The sequence below is a fragment of the Urocitellus parryii genome, chromosome 7 (genome assembly GCF_045843805.1).
Source record: "Urocitellus parryii isolate mUroPar1 chromosome 7, mUroPar1.hap1, whole genome shotgun sequence".
NCBI lineage: Eukaryota > Metazoa > Chordata > Mammalia > Rodentia > Sciuridae > Urocitellus > Urocitellus parryii.
Window position 1 is genome coordinate 173,222,269 of NC_135537.1, and position 20,192 is coordinate 173,242,460.

At 38.5% G+C, this 20,192-nt stretch overlaps 1 protein-coding gene across 1 annotated transcript in view; it reads right to left on the reverse strand.

Annotated features, from left to right (window-relative positions):
* The window catches only part of LOC113191574 (ATP-binding cassette sub-family A member 6-like), a 62,098-nt gene that overhangs the window by 1,538 nt on the left and 40,368 nt on the right, over positions 1-20,192 (reverse strand). Inside the window, 12 exon segments of the mRNA XM_077800525.1 lie at positions 1,317-1,396; positions 2,523-2,663; positions 2,843-2,962; positions 11,224-11,318; positions 11,395-11,470; positions 12,002-12,186; positions 12,608-12,699; positions 13,759-13,876; positions 14,444-14,564; positions 15,444-15,535; positions 18,208-18,285; positions 19,620-19,739. Of these exon segments, the coding sequence (XP_077656651.1) occupies positions 1,317-1,396; positions 2,523-2,663; positions 2,843-2,962; positions 11,224-11,318; positions 11,395-11,470; positions 12,002-12,186; positions 12,608-12,699; positions 13,759-13,876; positions 14,444-14,564; positions 15,444-15,535; positions 18,208-18,285; positions 19,620-19,739 (1,318 nt within the window).

Below are 20,192 nucleotides of genomic sequence, written 5' to 3' on the forward strand. Positions count from 1 at the left end.
GCAGAGATTACTTATTATCTCAAGCACAATGAACCAGGCACAGTTCTAGGTACTTGAAATTAACTTCTCGAATACTCTGAACAACCTGACAAAGAGGGCACTGATATTATTCCTCATTGTCGAGATGAGCCATCTAGACAGGCAGTTATAGAGAAATTTTAACCTAATGTCTCTTGGGTAGTAAGCAACAGCAGTGGCATGGGAACCAATAAGACTGGCTCTGGATTCTGAACTCTTCACCACTATGCTGTGCTGAGAAATTACACCACACTGGTCTGCTGATGAGAATGACCCACTTGAAAGCAGAAAAATGATAGCAAGTAGCAAGAGAAATTATGCTCAGTCAGGGAATGGCCTGAGCTATCATTCAAAGCCACAGGAAGGCTGAGAACACCAGCACGGATATGAGGAGGTTGATGGACAAATGGAAGGTTTCTCTATTGCTTTCCTTTTATTAGTGAAATATAAAACAAGGACATCAACTGAGGGAGGAAAGTGAGAAGGAGGTGGATATGGAAGGAGAAGAGGGGTGAAGCACTCATTAGGACAGGTGGTGTGAAGGACTGTGTATAAGTAGGAAAAGCAAGCCACACCAAAGGGCTTTATGAGGGTAATGTTGTGGAGGCCCAGTAAGAATGGTCAAGCATGGCTGTGTGTTTTCACGCAGTTTCCCTTCCTGCACTGGAGATTAACCTCCTTCCAGACAGCTGGATTAATTATTGGTATGATTTGATTGGGAGGGATCCCCTGAAAAACTCATGTGGTAATGCAGAAGTATTTAGAGATGAAATGATTATAAGAGATATAAACTAATCAGTGGATTAATTCATTTGATGGATTATTCACTTTAATGGATTGCTGGGTGGTAATTGTAGTCAGGTAGGGTGTGGCCAGAGGAAGTAGGTCACTAGGGGTGTGCCATTGGAGACTATATCTATCCCTGGCTCCTTGCTTTTTGTATTTGCTTCTGGGCTGACACAAGCTGACAGCCCTCCTCCATCAAGCCCTTCCACCATGATGTTCTGCCTCACTGTAGGCCCAGAGCAATGGAATTGGCCCATCATGAACTGAACCTCTGAAACGGTGACCTCAGAATTGAACATTTCTTCTACTAAATTGTTATTGTCAGGTATTTTGGTCACAGCTATGAAAAGTGATTAACACACCTATCATCATCTACAATTACCATTCTTAAAAATCATGCCCTGCTGGGTCTGTTTAAAAAATATATCATACAACCAATCATCTCCAACTAAATTACTATCCAAGTAGGAATTGATCCTTCAAGACTTTTGTTTAAATATGGTCATTCTTACCTGTTTCTAATTTGTAAAAGGCCTGAGATAGAGGGTAAACATCTGCTATGGGCAGCTTAAAGGTCAACAAGGAAGAAAACCTGGGAACAGGAAAATGTCATCTTCAGCTCAGAATCTCCATTGAGGGGAAAGACAAGCATCAAAATAAATACTGCTATTATCACTAATTTCCTTTTTTAAAACAAGAATTTTCTTTTTAAAATAAAATGATCATTTATCATTCATCAATGGAAAAACTTAACCATTTTTGGTACCTTGCTTTTGTAGATTCTTCTAGTAATGATCTGGCATAGTTGCATATTATGCCGAGTTTACCCAAACTGTTACCTCGTTGCAAAGAAATATTCTAAACTTTTCCCTTTGATGAGTTTCAATTATATCGATAACAATCTCAAATGAAAGTTCAGGCTTGTCACCAGAAAGCTAAGTTGTAAAGAGAGATTGAAGCTGCGAGAAAGGGACATAAAAGACCTGAAGACTTCACTGGCCTCAAAGGAACAGTCAGAATTGATTTGGGACATCCTGTTTCCATGTACTACTTCTGGTTGCACAATCTCATGCCCTCTTCTCAGCTCTTTCCCAAATAGAGGTTGGTGCTCCCACATGGTCCAAAGGTTGACCACAGCCACAGGACAGGCTCCCTATAGACCAGTCCCTGCTCCTTCCATCTTACCATCCATGGTCTTCCTATGTATATGAAAACCTCTTATCTAATCTATGACACCAAAATTCTAAGAATAGGACTGAGTTACATGTCCTGAAGCATACCATACCTTAGATAGTCAATTACATTTCCACTTTGCTAAAATAAAAATAGCAATTTTTATATCCTGTATCTTTGATGTACTTGTCTTAAAATCAGCTCCCACTCAATCTTCTTGTTCTCCCCCAATCTCATTCGCGCGCGCGCACACACACACACACACACACACACACACACACGCACACACACTCCTTACTTTTCTTCATATGAAAGCATGAAAATTCCATCAAAGGGAGATTCTTTATCTTGATTGCAGTTTCTTTTATATTGTGAAGGGGTACAGGACAACTCCCAAGCCTTTTCTAATAAGGAAGAGTCAACAAATCCTTTCCTGAGGTCCCTAACTATGATTTGAAGTGAAATCACAATGAAGTTCTCCCAGAGCAAAAAAGAAACCTGAGGGTAAAGCCCACACCTTTCTCCAAAGTCAGAACCCTTTTCACCTTTCCTGCTGTGCAGCCTGGGGGAAAAGATTCAGAATCTCGGTGTGGACCAAAGGTACTTGAGAAGGCTCCTTCACTTTGAGTTCTAGAATGTAATCTTTGCCAAATTTTCTTTTCAGGTGTTGGATGGAACCAATGCATCTATGGGTAAGAAGGAGAACATGTTGGAAAAAACACTACCACTAACATTTGGATGCAATTCTTCAATTTCCAAGGTAGTGGAAAGGGAAAGGAAAGGCTCCAGCTGCTCATTGCAGTTCTGCCCTTTCCACAGGGATTCTGTGTTAGGTGTCAAGTGCAGGCTCTGGAGTGACACCCACCTCAGCCTTCCGGACACCATGATGGCCACACGGTCACACAGAGCCTCAGCCTCAGCCAGGTAGTGGGTGGTCAAGAGGACACTCTTCTCAGTGCTCTTAACAGCTGCCTGGATTGCCTGCCTGAAGTGAGCCAAGACAGTAACAGCATTTAAAACAAAAATACAAAACAACACTGACTGACAGAGAACAAAATGGCAGAGAATTTTTATAGATAATTTTTAAATCTTATGCAGATTCTAATTTAAAAAATACCAGGGAGGCACCCAGCCAGACCGGAGGAGGAAGACGCCAGGCGCCCAGCCAGACAGGAGGAGGAAGACGCCAGGCGCCCAGCCAGATGGGAGGAGGAAGTCCGGCCCTGCCCCAAGTGCTAGTCCAGAGGAAGCCCATCAACCCTTAAAACCCATCAAAGGGGGTGTGGCTACCAGCATGGTTCTGCGGCTGATCCAGGTACCTGGTTTCCAACTCCCCCACCCTTAGCTGCCATAACTCAAAATATTTCCCACAAGCTTTTGGGGATTGTAGCTATCAACGCAAAACAACAACTGTACAGACACCTGGTTTCTACCTCAGAGACTACAGTAGGGAAGATACAGGTGGAAGCTCATTTCCTTTCACACTGGCTATACCCACCACCCTGAATACAGAGGCTCAAGCTAGGAATAGGCAACGCCACCTACTGGAAGTAAGGAAAACAGTGTTCTGAGAGACTTTTTTCTTTCCTCTCTTTCTTTCTCTCTTTTCTTCTCTCTCTTCCACAACTTCAGTGTATGTGAAACCAAGAACTGTGCATGAACAACCGAATTACCAAAGTAATATAATATAGAGGAATTGCATATACCCCACCTTCCCCACATTTTTTTTCTTGATTTCTATCTTACTTTCCTTTTCCTTCTCTTATTTCTCTTTTCTTCCTTGTTATTTTTTTTCTTTTTTCTTTTTTTCATTCGTATTCTCTCAATCCCACTTTCAATCTCCTAACTTTTGCTCTTTATACATAGGGTAACTATCTAAATACAGATAGGAGGTTGAGTCTATACATTCTTCCATAAATTACCAGTCTAGTGGTTAGAGTTCTCCAAAGGTGCTAAGTTAGTTTAACCTCATACTCTCACTCCTTTCCCTCTAAATATAACATCCTTTGTCTGAAATTAAGTTTTCTATATGCCACCAGATATGGTACCCCTTTTAGGAAACTAATGAATATATTCTTAAGTAATAATTAAAACCAATATCTATAGTCTTAGAATCCAACTATAAATGTATTAATAATGAAAACTTGTGCTTAGATAATGTACTGTTGATATTGGGAACTGTTAACATTGTCTTTCTCCGCAAAAGAGGGATTTTGGAGCTATACAAGAACAATACAAATATATAAGGGGAAAAACATTAGCACAACAGTTTCACAAAGCTAGAAAGAATCATGAGCAGTATGAAAAGACAAGGAAAGAAAGGACCACAAACAATACAGGTCTATTCAACTTTAGATGAGGTAATATCTGCAGCTGATGGAATGTCAGACAAAGAGTTCAGGATATACATGCTTCAGATGATCTGGAGTCTCAAGGAAGACATTATACAGCAAATTCAGACAATGAAAAATCACTTTGACAATGAATTACATAAACAAATCCAAGAAGCAAAAGATCAACTCTATAGGGAGATAGAGGATATAAAAAACAAACAAACAGAAATCCTGGAAATGCAGGAAACAATAAACCAAATTAAAAACTCAAATGAGAGTATTACCAGCAGAGTAGAACACTTAGAAGATAGAACTTCAGACAACAAAGACAAAGTTTTTCAACTTGAAAAAAACAGACAGCTCAGCGAGAATATTAAGAAATCATGAGCAGAACATCCAAGAATTATGGAATAACATCAAGAAACCAAACCTAAGAGTTATTGGGATACAAGAGGGTACAGAGGTCCAAACTAAGGGAATGAGCAATCTATTCAATGAAATAATACTAGAAAACTTCCCAGACTTAAAGAATGAAAAGGAAATCCAAATACTAGAAGCTTACAGGACACCGAATGTACAAAATCATAAGAGATCCACACCAAGACACATAATAATGAAGATGCCCAATGTACAGAATAAGGAGAGAATCTTAAAAGCCACAAGAGAGTGGAAGCAGATTACATTTAGGGGTAAACCAATCAGGATAACTGCTGATCTTTCAACACAGACTCTAAAAGCTAGAAGATCCTGGAACAACATATTTCAAACGCTTAAAGAAAAAGGGTTTCAACCAAGAATCATGTATTCAGCGAAATTAAGCTTCAAGATTGAAGATGAAATAAAAATCTTCCATGATAAACAAAAGTTAAAAGAATTTGCAGCTAGAAAACCAGCCCTTCAAAACATCCTTGGCAAAACACTACAGGAAGTGGAAATGGAAAATAACAATGAAAACCAACAGCGAGAGGTAGTACAGTAAAGGAAAAACTAAGCATAGAGGAAAACCAAATCATGTTAAGTAACATACATAACCAAATATGGCTGTAAATACAAACCATATCTCAATAGTAACCCTAAATGTTAATGGCTTAAATGCACCAATCAAAACACATAAGCGAGTAGAATGGATTAAAAAAATCCAACAATATGCTGCCTACAGGAGACTCATCTGATAGGAAAAGACATACACAGACTGAAGGTGAAAGGTTGGGAAAAATCATATCACTCATACGGACCCCGGAAGCAAGCAGGGGTGTCCATACTTGTATCAAATAAAATAGACTTCAAGCCAAAGTTAATCAAAAAGAATAAACAAGGACACTATGTACTGCTCAAGGGAACCATACACCAACAAGACTTGATCATCATTAATATATATGCCCCAAACAGTGGTGCAGGTACGTTCATCAAACAAACTCTTCTCAAGTTCAAGAGTCTAATAGACCACAACACAATAATCATGGGAGAATTTAACACACCTCTCTCTCCACTGGACAGATCTTCCAAACAAAAGTTGAATAAAGAAACCACAGAGCTCAAAAATACAATTAATAATTTAGACTTAATTGATATATACAGAATATACCACCCAAATTCAAGCGGATACACTTTCTTCTCAGCAGCACATGGATCCTTCTCAAAAATAGACCATATATTATGTCACAGGGCAAATCTTAGCAATTACAAAGGAGTTGAGATACTACCATGCATTTTATATGATCATAATGGAATGAAATTGGAAATCAATAATAAAATGAGAAAGGAAAAATCCTACATCACATGGAGATTAAACAATATGCTACTGAATGAACAAAGGGTTACAGAAGACATCAAAGAGGAAATTTAAAAATTCTTAGAGGTAAACGAAAACTCAGACACAACATATCAAAATCTTTGGGACACTATGAAAGCAGTACTAAGAGGAAAATTCATTTCATGGAGTTCATTCCTTAAAAGAAGGAAAAGCCAACAAATAAATGACCTCATACTACACCTCAAAGCCTTAGAAAAAGAAGAACAAATCAGCAGCAAATACAGTAGAAGGCAAGTAATAATTAAAATTAGAGCTGAAATCAATGAAATCGAAACAAAAGAAACAATCGAAAAAATTGACAAAACTAAAAGTTGGTTCTTTGAAAAAATAAATAAGATTGATAGACCACTAGCCATGCTAACAAAGAGAAGAAGAGAGAGAACCCAAATTACTAGCTTACGGGATGAAAAAGGCAACATCACAATAGACAATTCAGAAATACAGAAGATAATTAGAAATTATTTTGAAACCCTATACCCTAAAAAAATAGAAGATAGTGATGGCATCAATAAATTCCTTGAGACATATGAACTACCCAGATTGAGTCGGAAGATATAAACAACCTAAACAGACCAATATCAAGTGAGGAAATAGAAGAAGCCATCAAAAGACTACCAACCAAGAAAAGCCCAGGACCAGATGGATATACAGCAGAGTTTTACAAGAACTTTAAAGAAGAACTAATACCAATACTCCATAATCTATTTCAGGAGATAGAAAAAGAGGGAGAACTTCCAAATTCATTCTATGAGGCCAATATCACCCTGATTCCCAAACCAGATAAGGACACCTCAAAGAAAGAAAACTACAGACCAATATCCCTAATGAATTTAGATGCAAAAATCCTCAATAAAATTCTGGCAAATCGTATACAAAAACATATCAAAAAGATCGTGCACCATGATCAAGTAGGATTCATCCCTGGGATGCAAGGCTGGTTCAATATACGGAAATCAATAAACGTTATTCACCACATCAATAGACTTAAAGATAAGAACCTTATGATCATCTCGATAGATGCAGAAAAAGCATTTGACAAAGTACAGTATCCCTTTATGTTCAAAACGTTAGAAAAACTAGGGATAACAGGAACTTACCTCAAAATTGTAAAAGCTATATATGCAAAGCCTCAGACTAGCATCAATCTAAATGGAAAAAATACTGAAGGCATTCCCTCTAAAATCTGGAACAAGACAGGGATGCCCTCTCTCACCGCTTCTATTCAATATAGTTCTTGAAATACTGGCCAGAGCAATTAGACAGACAAAAGAAATTAAAGGCATTAAGATAGGAAAAGAAGAACTTAAATTATCACTATTTGCAGATGATATGATCCTATACCTAGAAGACACAAAAGGGTCTACAAAGAAACTACTAGAGCTAATAAATGAATTCAGCAAACTGGTAGGATATAAAATCAACACGCATAAATCTGAGGCATTCCTGTATATCAGCGACAAATCTTCTGAACTGGAAATGAGGAAAACCACCCCATTCACAATATCCTCAAAAAAAAAAAAAATACTTGGGAATCAACCTAACAAAAGAGGTGAAAGATTTATACAATGAAAACTACAGAACCCTAAAGAGTGAAATAGAAGAAGATCTTAGAAGATGGAAAAATATACCCTGTTCATGGATAGGCAGAACTAACATCATCAGAATGGCGATATTACCAAAAGTTCTCTATAGGTTCAATGCAATGCCAATCAAAATCCCAACGGCATTTCTTGTAGAAATAGATAAAGCAATCATGAAATTCACATGGAAAAATAAAAGACCCAGAATAGCAAAAGCAATTCTAAGCAGGAAGTGTGAATCAGGAGGTGTAGCGATACCAGATTTCAAACTATACTACAAAGCAATAGTAACAAAAACAGAGTGGTACTGGTACCAAAACAGGCAGGTGGACCAATGGTATAGAATAGAGGACACAGAAACCAATCCACAAAATTACAACTATCTTATATTCGATAAAGGGGCTAAAAGCATGCAATGGAGGAAGGATAGCATCTTCAACAAATGGTGCTGGGAAAACTGGAAATCCATATGCAACAAAATGAAACTGAATCCCCTCCTCTCGCCATTCACAAAAGTCAACTCAAAATGGATCAAGGACCTTGATATCAAATCAGAGACTATGCGTCTGATAGAAGAAAAGGTTGGCTCCGATCTACATATTGTGGGGTCGGGCTCCAAATTCCTTAATAGGACACCCAAAGCACAAGAGTTAATAACAAGAATCAACAAATGGGACTTACTTAAACTAAAAAGTTTTTTCTCAGCAAGAGAAACAATAAGAGAGGTAAACAGGGAGCCTACATCATGGGAACAAATTTTTACGCCTCCCACTTCAGATAGAGCCCTAATATCCAGAATATACAAAGAACTCAAAAAATTAAACAATAAGAAAACAAATAACCCAATCAACAAATGGGGCAAAGACTTGAACAGACACTTCTCAGAGGAGGACATACAATCAATCAACAAGTACATGAAAAAATTCTCACCATCTCTAGCAGTCAGAGAAATGAAAATCAAAACCACCTTAAGATACCATCTCACTCCAGTAAGATTGGCAGCCATTATGAAGTCAAACAACAAGTGCTGGCAAGGATGTGGGGAAAAGGGTATTCTTGTACATTGCTGATGGGACTGCAAATTGGTGTGGCCAATATGGAAAGCAGTATGGAGATTCCTGGGAAAGTTGGGAATGGAACCACCATTTGACCCAGCTATTGCCCTTCTCAGACTATTCCCTGAAGACCTTAAAAGAGCGTACTACAGGGATACTGCCACATCAATGTTCATAGCAGCACAATTCACATAGCTAGACTATGGAACCAACCCCGATTCCCCTCAATAGATGAATGGATAAAAAAAATGTGGCATTTATACATAACAGAGTACTACGCAGCACTAAGAAATGACAAAATCATGGAATTTGCAAGGAAATGGATGGCATTAGAGCAGATTATGCTAAGTGAAGCTAGCCAATCCCTAAAAAACAAATGCCAAATGTCTTCTTTGATATAATGAGAGCAACTAAGAGCAGGGAGGAAGAGCAGGAGGAAAAGATTAACATTAAACAGAGTCATGAGGTGGGAGGGAAAGGGAGAGAAAAGGGAAATTGCATGGAAATGGAAGGAGACCCTCATTGTTATACAAAATTACATATAAGAGGTTGTGAGGGGAATGGGAAAAAATAAGGAGAGAAATGAATTACAGTAGATGGGGTAGAGAGAGAAGATGGGAGGGGAGGGGAGGGGGGATAGTAGAGGATAGAAAAGGTAGCAGAATACAACAGTTACTATTATGGCATTATGTAAAAATGTGGATGTGTAACCGATGTGATTCTGCAATCTTTGTAATGTTTTGAATAACCAAAAAAAAATAAAAATACCAGGGAAAACTGAATAATATGTTTTGATAACTTAAGGGAAAGTTTTTAATATTTTTAGATATGCTTATCTTATTGTTGTAAAGGTTTTTTTAAAAAATTCTCTTTATCTTTTGAAGATACTAACTGAAATATTTATAAATAAAAGGGTAGGCTGCCTCATATTTCATTCAAAATAACTGGAAGATAGGGAAAGGAAGTAGATGAATGTGTATGTGAAAAGTTGGCCTGATATTGATAACTATTGAAACTCAGTGATGGATACAGCAGATTTGTAAATTATTCTTTGTACATTTGCATAAAATTTCCATAACAAAGGAGTTTTTTAAAGTTGGAAAAATATTGGATTGTAATAAATATGAAACTATACTGGAGATTTTATTAATCCAAAGAGTAACTCATAGAAAATAAAGTAAGAGGAAAAGACTGAAAAGTTGAATAAACAATTTTATAAATTAAAAGGGGAAGAAATGAGGGGCTGTAGTTGCAGCTCAGTTGTACAGTGCTTGCCTCACATGTGTGAGGCACTAGGTTTGATTCTCAGCCCCACATATAAATAAGTAAGTAAAAGTCCTTCAACAACTAAAAAGTACTTTAAAAGGGGCTACAGAAAGGAAGTGATGTCAGTAAATTAACAGTCTCTAGGAAAATAGAGTAGAAGGAGATAATTGTAAACATCTCAAAAATTAATATATTCCAAATTAAAATGCCCCAAACTCTAAGACTCCAACAAAATATTTAGGATCTTTTCTAAGCCTAAATACTAGAAAAATATGATGCAGATTTGCAAAATACATGTTTGCTCAATAATATGAATTATCTTTGCTATGGTTTGAATTTTGAATGTCCCCAAAAGCCCATAGGTTAGGCTTGAACCTAGGGTGGTGCCATTGGGAGGAAGTGGGACCTTTAAGAGGTGGGGCACCTAGTGGGAGTCTTTGTGTCCTTTGGGGCTTGTCTTCCTAAGGAGATTGTGGAACCTCACCTCCCTTCTTGCTTTCTTGCTTTTTTTGCCCTGGCTTGTGAGGTGAGCAGTTTTGCTCTGTCATACGTTTCCACCATGACGTGCTGCCTTGCCACAGGCACAAAGCAATGGGGCAAAACGATCATGCACTCAGCCTCCAAAGAGATGAGCTAAATAAATCTCTTCTCTTCATAAGTTAATTCTCTCAGGTATTTATTATAATGACAGATGATGAATAACTAACACATGATCTTTCCATTCTTGTGATAAAATAGGTAGGAGAATAACTTTAAAAGGATGAAAAGTTTATTTTGGCTCACAGTTTCAGAAGTTTCAGTCCATATTCAGTTGGCTCTATTGCTTTGGAGCCTGTGGCACTGTGGGGAACCATGGCAGGGAGCATGAGATGGAGCAAAGATGACAACCTCATGGTGGCCGGGAAGGAAGAAGAGAGACAGGAGAGGCCAGCATCCCAGTATCCCATCCAAGGGCATGCCCCTAATGACCAAACTTTCTTCCACTAAGTCACACCACTCAATAGCATCACAGGCTGGGGACCAAGCCTTCAGGGCCCTTTGGGGGATATTCAAGATCCAAACCATAGCAGCAGATTAAGACACAGTCTCCACTGAATCAGACACCAGTAGATTTGAGTATTGATTTCCAAGATCAGTTTATAGGCACTACTTCACACAACATTTATACTTATGGTTCTGAGGCCTACGATAATGCTCACCAAATCTGTTGCTGCCCTGTTGGATCTATGCCTGTAGAGGGTTCATGCAGAAGCAAGATAGGCGAATTTCCCAGGATGCTTAGCACAAAACATAGCTGCAATGTAGAGAAACACCCCTGTTTGGCTTCATGCCATGCAAGCCCTCAGAAGAACATCAAATATCACATGTACCTTTCTTGTGGTCCCTGATGCTAATTTCTGCACTGGAACATTTAGCTGCTCATACAGGTTGAAAGCATTCACTAGTCTGATAGAAAACAGGATAAATATATAAGGACAATCAGGAATTTCTGGAAAATGCAAGTCTACAATTCTAACAGAACTGAAGGAACATATGGCCATACTATTCTCAAAATGCTAAGTCATGCCCAACACTTTAAGTCATGGTAAAGAAAAAAAAAACTATTTACTTTGGAACACAATAGTTTTCAACTAAAAAAAAAGAGTTTTAAAGAAAAACTAGAATTCTAGAAATCTGAATGAGAAACTGAAAATGGATGTTTATTCAGTTTCCAGTTTTTTATTAGAAAAACTAAAATGAATGGTTATTCATGATTTCATTAACTTATTCCTTGGCAATAATTTATATAATCATTTTTTAAAATTCCCTCTTTCAGGGATGCAGGAAACCACATTTGTCCTTCATCCCTGTTCTATCACCAATGCTCTGAAAAGGTTTAAATGCCTTCCCACTCTCCACTCTTTATTAGTGAGTTCATCATCAATGATACAGCTTCCCTGCCTCTTGGCAAAAAGGAATCGCAGGACCTCTCTGTACCGTGAAACGACAATGGCAGCGTCCTCTTTCTGCAGCCCTTTCATGGTGGCATACACCTCCAGGTGTTCCTTCATTGTCAGGGTGGGCCACAGCACATTCTCCTGAGGACAGTACCCCAGGAACTTGACCATGCCATCTCCCTGCTGACCCAGAAATGACTTGTATTCTCCAACTCTCAGTTCCACCTACAAAGGTAAAACAGTTTTAAAAACATCTAGCCTTTTCTCCAGTGGTACAAGTAATCAAAAAACTAACACATAGCTAAAAAATGCCTAAACTGTCAGATCATCCAAGGAATACCCTAGAAATTGCTTCATATTTATTACGAAAGCATGTACTCTATTAATATAAAATTACATTCTGACATGTAGGGGGCTGGGAGACATAATAAGCTTCAGTGGTTTCCAAGATATTGAGAAAAGGTACTTGGTTTCTGGGGACATCCCAACTTCTTTTATAAACCTTTAAATGCCTGGTAAAAGTAATAAAAGAGAGAAAATAAAAATATCTAAAATACAAGAAACTACAGACTTACAATGATATAACCTATATTGATCATGAAATTTCTGTGCTGGGATTGGAAGGCATTTCTTTGCTTCTCAGTACCTGTCCTGCTGTTGGCTTTGTGATCCCAGCTATCATCCTAATAGAAGAACTTTTACCAGCACCATTGGGTCCTAGCAATCCCAAAACTTCACCTGCAAAAAAGAATCAGATTATTAATAATGGAAGTGAATTCACAGTTTACATAAACCTGTTTCTTCAATGTAATCACATCTGTGCAGCTGACAGTATCATTTTATAATTTGTAATCCATGTATATATGTAATCCATGTTGCCAAAACATTAATTCTTGTGATTATATAAAATATTAGCAAAAAGTTTATGAAGTTGATGTCAATACATTTATCTTCATTCACTGAGACTTCCTATTTCCATTAATAATGTACCCAAATTGTTTTCTATAGTAGTACAGATATAAGTGATTCCTGCATCTGGGAAGTCAGGGACACTTCATCCCAAATCCAATCACCCATGTCTAAACTACTGTGTCCTTTCTTCCATGCTGATATAAATTCAGGAACAAATAGTAGTCAGCATGTGTATTTTCAAAATATGAATTAAACCATGAAACGGGCCTGCTAAAAGTCCTCCAATTACAGTCCCTAACTTGGAATGAAATATGAATTTTTAACTGTTTTAAAAAGTTTATCCCACCCACCCCACCCATTGTTTGATTTCATCTCTTCTATTCTCAGATGCACCCACTGGCCTCTCTGAGACTCAAATTCTCCTCCTGTGTTGATGAGTCCCTGCTCTTGCAGTTTCCTCTACCTGGGTGCACTTATCTCTTAATGTTTGCATGGCTCACACCTTCTTATCACCAGATCTGACTTTAATGTCCCTGCCCCAAAATGTCTTCCCTGACCCTATGCAAACACTGCTCCATATCATTCAAGTCATTTCAAATATTTCAGTTTTCCACATTAACTTACTTGATACCTGATACTTTTCTTTGTAAGTTATATTTATTTATGAATCCTCTTCTAGGATGTAAAACTTGCCGGGGGAGAAAATTTGCCTACATTCTTCATAATTCCATTTCCAGAACCTAAAATGACCCCTGGTACACTTAAAGAGCCTGTCCAATAAATGAGTGAATGAAGGCCTTTGCAAATTAAAGAATGCTGACAGAATAGATGTTTAGTGGCTATTTCCAAATACAACAGTCAATTCAAAATGTGGTTACTTCAAACCTTTTTTCACACAGAAAGAGATATTTCTTGCTGCTATTTTCTTCTTCCTCTTTGAAAAGCAACTTTTCCTCTGGCCTGCATACTCTTTGTGTAGACAGCTGGCAATTATGACTGGATTCTAGAAAAGATAACAGCATGGTGTGTTTCTATGATCTCCCTGCTAGGACCTTTCATGACTTATGTCATAGACAAGACCATATTTTGAAAGAGTAATCCATAATGTTTATTACAAATGTAATATGCATTCATTAGCATGAATAGTGTCCTATTTCTAAATAGACTGAGAAAATATGAATTTCATGGAACACAGCTCATGACCTTGCCAGAACAGAGTGGCCAAGCTCATGGACACATCACGACCTCCAACTCACAGAATGAAAGACTAACCCTTAAAATCTTAATCTCTACTTAGTATTTTATAACAAATCTCATATTAATTATTCAACTCAAGAAGATTAGTTCAGTTTTAAAATGCAAGCACTAATTGTCAAAACTCATTTTCTCAAAAGAAGAATAAAATCATTATGTTTTGTGTTCTTTTATCTTCCAAAGAAATGTCTGCATATTTAAGGATTAAAAACACACCAAACTCCAAACATCCAAAATGAAAACCAAGATATGGAACTCTAAGTTGGATACTTTTGGGTATTTCCAGTAACATATGCTTTATTTCTTGCTTTACTACCTCATCTAAGTTTGAAGTGGTCAGGGCACTTGATGCTCTCATTCTTTCTGCTTGAACATCTTCATCTTCATCTAGAGGTACTTCTGTATTAGGTCGAACATTTCGAATTTGTGGGGAGATTCTGGGGAAAAATTGAAATGTTACATGTGGTTTTCCACTTGTCAAAGACATATCAAAAGTCAGTGTTTCAGCCAGATGTGGTGGTGCATGCCTGTAATTCCAGCAGTTCAGGAGGCTGAGGCAGGAGGATTGAGAATTCAAAGCCAACCTCAGCAACTCAACAAGGACTTAAGCAACTCAGAAAGACCCTGTCTCTAAATAAAATATAAAAATGACTGGAGATGTGACTCAGTGGTTAAGCACCCCTGAATTGAATCCCTGGTACCAAAAGAAAAAAAAGTCAGTGTCTCTGTAATTTTCCAAGTGTCCTTTCTTTCAATAGACTGGTTGTGATTATAACTGCCAGTGTTTCTTCTGCTTTGCTGAGAACTCCAGTCCCACTAGCCAGAATCCCTCTCTTCCAGTAAGTGGATTTGACCTTTCAAACTCATCAGCAAATACTGCCCCTTCCTCTTGACAATGCAACTCATTCTCATGTCTCTGCTTGCTCTGAGCCCATCTTCATCAGGCCCATTGTCTCAACATCTTTCACTGTTCAGTCTTTCCAGAGTCCCTCCACTTGTGAAATACTATGAACTACTTTGCTAAATCAATTCATCCTACCTAGTCTGTTCAAGGGTGCACATTCTTGGATGGGCTAATGGTGTGTTTGGATGCTCAACATATTTTTGAGTAACTAAAGTTTCCCTCAACAGCTTAGAGGCCAAGTTCTCCCAGGACTCTGAATTCCTGGCAGTAAATCAGAAATCCATTGATCATAATGCCAAACATCACACTGCTTAGATTGTACACATAAATCCATAATCACAAGATGATAGTATAGCCACCATCTAGGAACACTAAAGTATGATATAAAATATGAAATTAAAAATTTCCCAACCTGAAAACAGGATCTTTTCGTATTACTTTCTGTCCACATTTTAGTTCCATGCATCTTAGAATAAACACCAATAGCAAAGCCTGGACATAAGGCTAAGAGACAAGAAAAGAGTTTTATTTAACATCAGTTCAGAAATGTAACTTAAACATTCATGTGAAATTGGTGATGTTTGTCAGGTAACATTGTTGTGAATTCTTATAAGTCACTGGGCAAACCTAGTTATTCAGTCACAATCTGTCTTAGCTGAACCTGCCTCCTTTGTTCTGCTCACAACCCACATTCAGTCTGTCAGTAAACTCTGCCTGCTTCATCTTCAAAATTATTCATAAGTCAACTACTTCTCACCCCTACTGTGTTATTCCTACCTGGGTCATTATTATTTGTCATCTGGATAATTACAACATGTTCCCACCTGGTCTCTCTCAGCTCCACTTCACCTACACATCCCTTCTCACCAGTCACCAGAGCTATTCTTCAATAGGTAAGTCTGATTGTACCACATTGCCTATGACCCTTCAGACTCCTCCATCACTCAAAGTAGTGTTGGTGTCCTTAGAGTGGCCCAGACTGCTCTGTGTGGCCCCTTCTCCCAACTCTACACTTGCTCCACTGCCTCTGTGACTATCTCTCCTATGACTCTGCCCCTCGCTTGCTCTGCCTAAACCACACTGGTCTCCCAGATGACCCTGGGACAAACAAAGGTCACTCCTGCCATCTCCTGGAATGTTCTTCTCCAAGCCTTTCCTGGCTGTTGTTTTCTTTTAGTGCCTTCTGGAATGTTACACAATTATTAATATTAACCATTATTGCCAGAATTCCTATCTTCATCCCAGTGCCGGTGAAGATAATGTAAATTGTTAAGAAAATTGTTTTCTTTTAGTACCTTCTGGAATGTTACACAATTTTTTCTTTAGCCATTATTGCCAGAATTCCTATCTTCATCCCTGTGCCGGTGAAGACAAAGATAAAACTAATCTACAGTTTCTGCAATAGCCATCACTGAACCGCTTACAGAACTTGCCTAAACTATGTGTCACTTGTATGCATTGTGAACTCACTTGTATGCATTGTGAACTAACTATCTGTTGGTGCATCGACTTGTGGTAGTGTTGGGATATTTTTGCTGATGATGTCATCAGTGGTACAATTTTCCAAAAAGAAGCCGTCAATTGGCTTGATATATCTTCCTCCCTTCTGCTTGTCATGATTGTTCAGCTAAAATTTGGGGGCCAACAGAGGTGAGGCAAAGAACCTCACCCCCCCCCCCCCGCTGGTACCTCTCCACAGGTGTGGCTGTATACTGGACCGGTAGTCAATGATGGGTAAGATCCAATTACAATGGTACCAACCTAAGACAGGAGGCTGACGCCCTGAGGTCAGCTCATCCGAAGACGGGTAAGGACCATATGTAGTATTGGACAACCTAAGGCAGGCACGGTCCCTAAGCCACATGCTTGTTGTTTAAACAGAGAGGGGGAGATGTTGAGAGCCACAGCCAAAGGGGCCCCAACAAACTTCCAGCTGCCAGCAAACTTCCAGCTGCCGGCTGATGATTGGCTCACAGTGGCCCCAGCAACATCTAGCTGATTGGCTCCTCTGCGGTCATGTTCATTGGGCTGTTTCCCTGCCCTTCAGACTGCCAGCTGATGATTGGCTCACAGTGGCCCCAGCAACATCTAGCTGATTGACTCCTCTGCGGTCATGTTCAATGGGCTGTTTCCCTGCCCTTCAGACTGCCAGCTGATGATTGGCTCACAGCGGCCCCAGCAACATCTAGCTGATTGGCTCCTCTGCGGTGATGTTCATTGGGCTGTTTCCCTGCCCTTCAGACTATGGAACTGCTCATTGGGGGACTTCTTTGGCTCCGCCCACGCGACCTAGCCAATCGGCCTCAAGAGCAGGAGGATTGTTGGAGGTGGAGGTTGGTGTGGGTGAGAGGCTTGTGGAAGCCGGTGGTGGCAGTTGGGCTCTGAGGGTTTTTTCCTTTGGAGCTGTTTTGCTTGGCGTTTGTAGTACTAAAAATAAAGTTAGTTTCTTTTGACAAGTGGCTCCTGAATTGTGCCCAGCCAGACTTCGGCACCTGGCCAGTTGGGCTCTGAGGGTTTTTTCCTTTGGAGCTGTTTTGCTTGGCGTTTGTAGTACTAAAAATAAAGTTAGTTTCTTTTGACAAGTGGCTCCTGAATTGTGCCCAGCCAGACTTCGGCACCTGGCCACCTATCTAACACAGTATGTATAATTTAATTAGATTACCACCTATATAACACAGTATGTATAATTTAATTAGATTACCACCTATCTACTTCACCCAAATATAGGGTCTCTGAGAACAGGGATGTCTATGTTTTTGTTTACACCTAGAAAAGTACTGACACAGAGTATTTAAAGATAGTAGTTTTTCTCAACCTAAATTTGCCAATGTAATAATTTTTTCCCTTCAGTCTATTCAACTTTTCCCCTTTCATCTGTAATTCAAAAGATTAAATTTATATTGTTTCTGTATTTTTTACAATCTTTCTCAAATTTTATGGGGGCAGTAAACAGTAGAAGCAAAAATTAATTTTATGTTGAATTTTTGTCTTATTCATTCTAGTCATGCATATAAGAAGTTATTCTAAGGTTTAAGATCATATCCAAATGGAATTGATTTATCTAAGACTATATTTAAAATACTTTCAGATCTGGCATATCCCAGACAAGATTAAATAGTTATAGTAAATGACAGCCATTCAAAAGAATATGTGGTGAGGTAATAAGGTCCTCTTACTATTAGGCACACTAGAAGATCAACAGCACTCAGGTGAAATATGAAGTCTTGAAATTCTTCAGAGTACTCCTCTGCTCTCTGAAAAGGCAAAAAAAGGGATGGGGGATAAATGAAACTTCATCATCTTTACAATTTTCACTTAAATAATATGAAATTTCACAGATTGACTATCTTCTCATTTATCTCAATTCCTCTATGTACATTGGTGATAAATTCCCTGTACAGAAACAGGGGAATCTCCTACTCAAGTCTTGCTGTTTCTCAATGAGCAGGTAATCTCCACTCTTCCAATTAAAAAAAAAATCTCTTGGTTTAAAACCAAAACATTTGCCAAAAGCCCATTGAAAGCAAGGCAAAGACAGGTGTAGGCATTGTGAAAATTTCTGGGAGTTGAGATACCTGTCGTAAGTGTCCCTTGGAAGCCTGTTCACAGGGTTACTTCTCCCCACATGGTGACCATTTCCCATCATAATAAATAGCACTATCATGTTATTCTTTCTTCATCAGTCAATTCATTCAGAGAGTAACTCATTCCTCCTAATATGTGATAGATCTAGATTCATGGATTTCCCATTGCTGGTTTCTACTTGTATTTTAAAAGCAAAATGCTTTAAGCAAAGGGCTGAGTATATAGTCAAGAACTCCAGACATCCCTCAGTTGATGGAGAAGTATTTTTATTCTGATGCCTTTGCTTTCCTCTGTGGAACATGCTTACTCCCTGCCTCACTCCCTGACACATTAACTCTTAATTATCCTTTAGGAATGTTTGGGAACATCAAGTCTCCGGAAGAATTCTGAATTTCCAGAGCACATTGGCTGAACTTCGCATGTTCTCCCCTGGCTCTCTGCCCTTCTCCTTTGTAACCTTTAGGTTTGTTGTGTTCACTTTCTGGAAGTTGATCTTTGTCTCCTCTAAACTCTGTGAAAGGAAGGACTATGGGATCTTATTCATCAGGTGTCCTAATGCTTAGCAGAATAGTGTTTGATACCTGTTTTTGAATACCTAGATGGTAGGATGCATGAATTTATCCTCAGAGTGGATAATGAATACCCATTGACCCAGAGAGCTCTTTTAAATCTGATGTTAGATTTCAATAGCATTTAATGGGGCATATATTTTTGCAAAGTGCATAGAAGGCTTTTTTAAATAGCTTTATGAGGATCAATTTTCATGCCATAATATTTACCCATTTTAAGTGCACAACTCCAGGATGTTTTTTAAGTTTACAAAGCTGTGGAGAATCATACTTCAAGTTTAGAACATATTAGTCATCCCAAAGAAATACCTCATGGTCATTTGCTATCACTTCCAATTCAAACTAATTCACTTTCTATCCTTGTAGATCTTGAAGAAGCTCTTCCATAAGGCTACATATTCATTATTAAGGGCACAGATAGTAAGACTTCTTACATTTTCCAGGAAGAAAATAAATACTTCCAAGGTCGATGATGGAAGTAACACCATGCAGACAATTATCATAGCTAGCTTGAAGTCATTGATAAAAATGATGTAAGGCATGAAGTTCAAGACCTACAAGGGAAGTCCAATGGTATTACATCAGACACACTCCGCCCATATTCACTTGAGAAATAATTTAAGATGTAGATATTCTTATCACATATGTCATAATTTTTCCATATGCAAACATAATTACATGCTATCACTATGCCTCCTTCCAGAGAGAGAAGGGGAAAAGGAGCTTTTGTTAATGAGAACATACATGAATTTTGCTTCCCAACAGAAAATTTTTTAATTTTATTTTTGTTAACATGTATTAATTGCACATATTAAGTTCAGTATAAACTTTGTTTTTCTTTGCCTGCCTTTTTTTTTTTTTTTGGTCCTGGGATTGAACCCAGGACCCAGAGTCTCACTCATGTTAAACATGTGCTCTACAACTGAGCCACAGCCCCAGTGGTACTTCAGCACATGAATATGGCACGTACTGCCTAATCAGGGGAATAATCCCTTATGTTTGGAGCC